Consider the following 3,617-nt stretch of genomic DNA (forward strand, 5'->3'; position numbering starts at 1 on the left):
CAATCGGACTGCACCGTAACGGTTTCTCGGTTTCCGATCGAACGGATTTCGCGGTTGATCCTCGAACGACTCGCTCGAAAAACATTGTATCTTATCGGTAGGCATCGTCAAACGAGTCCGATGTTGTCGTTACGACATCGGGTCTAAAGCTGTAACATGTTGGTCCGAGTTTTTAATTAATACTTCATTAGCACCGATATGCTGACAGTAACGCTGTACGGTTATCCGGTATCACATTAATGGCATCCGAACACTGCTCGAATATCGATTTTCTAACATTCTCATCGTTTATAGATGCAATTTACCAAAATAGCTCACACTTAGTAATATATACTTTTCTTTAATTCTAGCTTACCTATTTTTATTTAGAAAAGAGCTAGTTTACCGAAGTCCCAAACTTGAAAAATCCAAAAATCCAAAAGTCTTTACCACAGTTCTAAAATTTCGAGTCCTTAAAGTCTCAAAGTATCAAACCTCTTAAATTCTCATCCAAAAATCTTCATCTTCTCCAGCACCATTTCTCTATAAAAACCTAGCAAGACGAGTTGTAAAACCATTATATCGTAAAACGACCAGTGATAGGGCCAGTACAGATACTAGAGTACTTGGAAAAAGAAAAGATAGCTGAAGTTGTACACATACATATATTTATACATTTGATTTTTTATTTATTACAAAAATGAGTGCACACACGACACGATGCTACGCGACGTTCATTAAAGATATATCTTCGGAAAGAGGTGCGATTACGAGAGTCTTATGGAAAGATTGGGTAGAAAGCCTGAGGGGGGCACAGACCGTACTTGGGGGTATCTGATGACACAGGACCCTCTCCATGGCACCTTACGTTTTCTGGCAGATCGCAGTTGCCAACCACTGGATTGTACCTGTGTTCTCCGTAACATCTACATTGTTCTTTGAGTCCATTGGAGCAGATATAATAATAATGACAATTGGTCTCGTGACGTATTGTTTTTCTGCCTGTGACTGGACAACCATCTGCTACTGGCGGCGGTCTTGGTGTAGTAGTCGATGATGTAGTAGGTGATGGAGTAGGTGATGTAATAGGTGGCCAAACAGGAGTCGGCCGAGTAGACGTCGTTGTACTACTCGTGGTAGGGGGCCATTGTCCGCTGCAAGCACCCGGAACGTTTTCCTCCCAATCGCAAACTTGTTCTATCGGATTGAAGACCAAATCGTCTGGACACTGCTTCTCGTATCCTTTTCCACCGAGGCACTTGTAAAACTTGTGACAGTCTGTTTCGTGAGGAACATGATGCGTGTACGTGCTATTTCCTTTTCCTTTGCACTGCCACATTTCCTTGCCTATATTTCCGTGGGCTAAATCGGTTGTCATCATCAGCAGGATCCCGACGAAAGATACAAGTAGAACTGAAATATGCGAAAGAAGGGTGTTGACATTTTTCCAAAATTTCCTCCGTTATTTCATTTATTTGTCGGTTTACATACAAATTGACAACAGGACAATAAGTATCCAAAGTGTGGTCGCGTATTGCACTAATTTCAAGAATAAAGAAATGGTTATAGAAACTCGACAACATTTCCTGCCCGAAATATTAACTTTTTAGTCACATGGAAATTTGATTGTTAGGCGATGCAACCTTTTTATAGTAATACTAGTGTGATTGTCAATGTATGCGAAGAATTCGAAGCACTGGTAACTTACCCTTCATGATGAATGATGGCTAATCAGTCTTTCAATTTGAACGAACAACGTTGTTACGTGTCGAATGGTTACTGATACGTACCTATTACGAAGATCGACTTTTATATATGTAGTTTAAGGCTTATCATCGATTTCTTATCTGTCTTATCGTAACTGACGTTTATACCGGGACCAAGTTATAATTGGCTGCCAAAATATCTATACCTGTATAATATTAGTTCGTCGTGTTTACCTTATCTTTATTCTATTATGCTTTGTGATTCACGTTTCCTAGCCGAACTTATCGATGATCAATCAATCGATTCGATAACTGACATTTACATTCTGTAACGAAATCGATAAACATAAAAATTCGATCAAGTCAGGTGAAATATCAAATTCGTGTTATCTTTCGAGAAATGTACAGATTAGGATAAAAGTGTAATAATTATAGCGACTTTTTTTATTGAACATACGGGAATCTCTTCTTTACAAACTATAAATTATAATCTCCGATAAAATTCCTTTTGGCTTATCGTCACGGATTATGAAATCTTTATCGAATTGGGTTCAATTTCAAAATAATAGTTCTCGATAATGTTATTGTGACCTACAAGTGGCCGTGGAACGTTTGCTTAACATATTTCTTCGACGATGAAATAAAGGACATACGATAACGAAATGATTTATACGTCACTTGATCTTGATTATACTTTCATAAACCATAATCGACCTTAACTCTTAGCTTAAATACTTGCTATTGCACCTAACACGATTATTTAAAACAATTTTAATCGATCACAAAATCATCTCGTTTCGAGCAACTTAAAGCGTTGTAATCTTTCATTCTGCTTTATGAATTAACTATGCTGGTTTGATACGAAGACATTCCTCGCAATCGCATAGTATTGTTAAATCAATCGCGTAATCATTATAAAACATAGCCTCTTTTTCTACCACCTGTTCAAGTGTAACAACCAGATTCGATAAGTAATCAATGCTTACCAAACTTCGACTCAAGGTCCCGAGATTAACACATTTTTTCGATCGCGGAAATCACGCGTTTCTTCTCATGATTTCCAAGAAATCTCGAACCAACGACCATGAGGATATCCGGTGTAATTCGTGCATTTATCCTATTGAATCCACTTGAGAAACGTGAAGACTGCACTTATAATAGTCTCGGATATACTCCGGATACTAGCGGAAATAAAATGACAGGCCGTTTGACCGCTTAGGAGGGAGTATGACCCTTGGTACTTGATCAACTAAATGAGATAGTATCGCTAGAAACATTCTTTAAGTTTTTTGAACTTAGATAAATGCGAAAACAAAGGCGACTAAATTTGAATACATCCGATACGCTTATCTTTGTTGAACCACTTTGGTCATCCAATACTTCCCTCGCAGTGATTTGTATTCGAGAAACAGGAAAAGAGAGAAGTAGAATCGAGGCGGACACTAAATAATCGAAATGCCCCGCGGTGCTCTTATTATGACTTCTCGAAAAGCGGTTCTGCCAGAACAGAAATCAATGAGCATAAATTAATTCAGCTCGTTGCTGGCTGTCCAGAACCGACGCCAGTTTCTATGTGCGGGTTGCGTCGATGGGTTACGACCAAACGAAACGCAACCTCTATCAAACGTGGTCCAATCTTATTTTAATCTAATACGACATTCTTGGCTAATTATAGACGTTGATTGTAATCATCTTACGTATTGGATAAGATAAAATTTAATAGATAATCGTGCTGATATTTTGCATTTACTTGCATTGGAAGGGCATGTGGTAATTATTATGGATTGGGGTATGGAATTATCGTACTATGTTATTTTGATACGTGTTGGATTACGACGCATGGGATCGCCATGCGTAGAGTCATCATACGTTGGTTTACTATGCGTTGGGTTACCATGCGTTGGAATAACCACGCGTGGAATAACCAAGCGT

General features: G+C 38.6%; 1 protein-coding gene across 4 annotated transcripts; it reads right to left on the minus strand.

Annotated features, from left to right (window-relative positions):
- Positions 1 to 647: 647 nt before the first annotated feature.
- LOC143264702 (peritrophin-1-like) lies at positions 648 to 3,304 on the minus strand. Of its 4 annotated transcripts, none has more exons than XM_076533158.1 (3): positions 2,672 to 3,304; positions 1,471 to 2,011; positions 648 to 1,392 (listed from the first exon to the last, which is right to left on the minus strand). In XM_076533158.1, the coding sequence occupies exon 3, from the start codon at positions 1,358 to 1,360 to the stop codon at positions 758 to 760; it is 603 nt and encodes a 200-aa protein (XP_076389273.1). In that variant the 5' UTR covers positions 1,361 to 1,392; positions 1,471 to 2,011; positions 2,672 to 3,304; the 3' UTR covers positions 648 to 757. The 4 variants fall into 4 exon arrangements, with proteins under 4 accessions (XP_076389273.1, XP_076389274.1, XP_076389271.1 ...); XM_076533156.1 differs by having other exon boundaries at positions 649 to 1,392; positions 1,688 to 2,011; positions 2,672 to 3,301; XM_076533159.1 differs by lacking the exon at positions 1,471 to 2,011.
- Positions 3,305 to 3,617: the final 313 nt, after the last annotated feature.

The sequence above is a fragment of the Megachile rotundata genome, chromosome 6 (genome assembly GCF_050947335.1).
Source record: "Megachile rotundata isolate GNS110a chromosome 6, iyMegRotu1, whole genome shotgun sequence".
Classification (NCBI taxonomy): domain Eukaryota; kingdom Metazoa; phylum Arthropoda; class Insecta; order Hymenoptera; family Megachilidae; genus Megachile; species Megachile rotundata.